The sequence below is a fragment of the Ruditapes philippinarum genome, unplaced genomic scaffold (assembly GCF_026571515.1).
Source record: "Ruditapes philippinarum isolate M1 unplaced genomic scaffold, ASM2657151v2 ctg18200_1_1_1_1, whole genome shotgun sequence".
NCBI lineage: Eukaryota > Metazoa > Mollusca > Bivalvia > Venerida > Veneridae > Ruditapes > Ruditapes philippinarum.
The window spans coordinates 14,583-17,100 of record NW_026858895.1 but is presented as its reverse complement, the minus strand read 5'-3'; the positions used below and the strand labels follow the sequence as shown (position 1 = coordinate 17,100).

Here is a 2,518-nt window from a genome sequence, read left to right as displayed (position 1 = left end):
TTGACCACACTCTGATCGGCGGTCTTTCAGGATATCTATTTCCAGGCTGGGATTCGTACATTTAGGGATCCTCTTCCAGTATTTTGAACTGCCATCAATCTTCTGATTTATTTCGTAACCACGGTAACCGTCCACAGTCTGAAACACTTTGCTTTGCAAAGTCTGTAAATAGCGAAAAGAATAAAAAAAAAGTCAGAAATTAGCGAAAAGAAACAAAAAAGTCTGTAAATAGCGAAAAGAAACAATAAAAACGTGTTACATAATATGCCTGTAATTACAATATAATCAAAACGAGGTATCACAACATATATCTACATGTTCCGTATCAAAATTTTCCAACAAAATATATGCCTTTATTATTTAGCGTCCTGGTTTCCAATTTAACATGTTCTATACAAAATGGTAACTCTTACGTAGGAGATAAAAGGCCTAATCAGGACTTTATCACTCCTACGTAGGAAATTAAAAAAAGCCTACTTAGGAGTTTATACGTAATACTTTATTACTCCTTCGATGGACTTTATAACTTTTACGTAGGAGATATATAAAAAAACCTAATTAGGAGTTAATAATTCCTACGTAGGACTACTTAAGACTGTTTAACTCCTACGTAGGAGATAAATATATTGATGTTAATAATGTTGATGATGATAATGATGATGATAATTAAATAATAATAATAATAATAATAATCAGGATGATGATGATGTTGATGATATTGTTGTTGTTGATAAGGATTTTGATGGTGGTGCATCATCTCTTATTTCAATTTATAAACGGTAATCATATTTAGTCTTACTTTTAAAGCGTTAATCTGATTCAAGATTGTTTCATTGTTGGTTGTCCAGTGAACACGTCCCGTGCTGGTAACAAAGTAAATTACATCCTCCACAAGACGTTTGCGAGTATTGCCAACCTTTTTTGCAGCTGTAAACACATAATACAGACATACAGTTAAATCCCCATTGCATCAAGCTAAGTTTTAGCATTTCATATATATACCCGATTGCGAAGGGGATGGTAATTTAGTTATTCAAACATATTTCGAGTCCGTTTCATGGAACTAACCAGTACTAGTTTTTACGGTGTCCAGTAAGAGCCATCGAGACACACAGTGAAAAGTCGAAAAAACGAAACATCCAAACCATGGTGGTGAAAGTTTTGGAATACGATGGTGAAAACACGAAACTATATCAAGTTTTCATCATCATGGTTGCGTTATTTCGACTTTTCACCATCGTACATTCACCTTTTTATCATCGTACCTTTGACTTCTTACCATCGTGGTTTCGTAATTCGACTTCGTAATTTTATGTTTTCATTGTTTCCAGTTATGTGTTTGTGTCTCGATGACCCTAAAGTGACACCGTAAGTTTTTTTTATGATGAAACATGGTCGTTATCACAGTACTCGACAATTGAGAGGCAAACACATGGACCACAATGCCAACCGCTGCCTTTACAATTTTGAAGACATATTCTTCTAAATACGGATACATACATTTAATTCACTGTCTGTCACGTGATTTTTTTATTATTTTAAATAAGAAGTAAAGAAAATAATTTGACATACCTTGGCTATCCGTATATTTGACATTAGCCGCCAATAAGACAGCGAGATACAGAATATGCACAAACATGATCATCCTCCTTGTTGATGGAGTGTTTAATACAATCTATGCATTTATCACTGCATGATATTGTCATAGTTAGAGAATAAAAGTTATGTAATATCCTGGAATATACAATTAATTGCTTTGGTCTTTACGTTAAATATCATTAAAACCTTACTCTTGTCTGACCTTAATAAATTTGTCTGATATATCATTCCATTTGATGATAGCAAAACCTATACAAACGTTTATTGTTTAGAAAAAGAAACTTGATTCTTTTTAAAACAAAATATTCTGCGTAGATTGTCTGATTGGGGAAGTTTGTTGTCGTTAAAATGCTGCACTGTTCAATCTCATAGATGCAACGCTTATTCATGTCAATTGTTCTTATTTCCGTTTCTAGTGCTAGAAGGACTTACCTTAAAGCGAGCATTACATTATTAAAGCAAGTATATTCGAGTTGGATGTTTTTGAAAACTTTGGCCGGAAGTTCTTTACTGGGGTCAGGCATTGTGGGACAAAAACACGAAGTGCTCTTTAATTAGAGTTACAAAATGTAGATCTGCTTCCGGTTTGTTAACATTTTATGAAAGGAGATCATTTTCCCCGAAATGTTATACTTAGTGAGTTCACGATCTTCAATTTGATTTAATTACTGTAGAGTACCTTTCGAGGTTTTGCCATATTCAGGATAAGTCTTTCATATAAGTAACTTCTCGTATTTCCGATTGTTGCAACTTTTCTTGTAATTTATAGATTAGATTTCGGATGAGTAAAATTGTAATAGAATGAAACGCGTTATTTATTTATTTTTATTTATTCATACTTTAGGTATCAATGAAAACATAGTTTACGCTAGTTTTGTAAAGCTTTGGATACTTTTCGGGCATTATTAATGTTATAATG

The 2,518-nt window shown here is 33.0% G+C and overlaps 1 protein-coding gene across 1 annotated transcript; it reads right to left on the bottom strand.

Annotated features, from left to right (window-relative positions):
- LOC132754593 (uncharacterized) lies at positions 1 to 2,299 on the bottom strand (the record flags this gene model as incomplete). Its single annotated transcript, XM_060745249.1, is given in 3 exon segments — positions 1 to 162; positions 800 to 927; positions 1,573 to 2,299. Coding segments are annotated over 3 exon segments (363 nt in total), but the record flags the coding sequence as incomplete, so codon positions are not given.
- Positions 2,300 to 2,518: the final 219 nt, after the last annotated feature.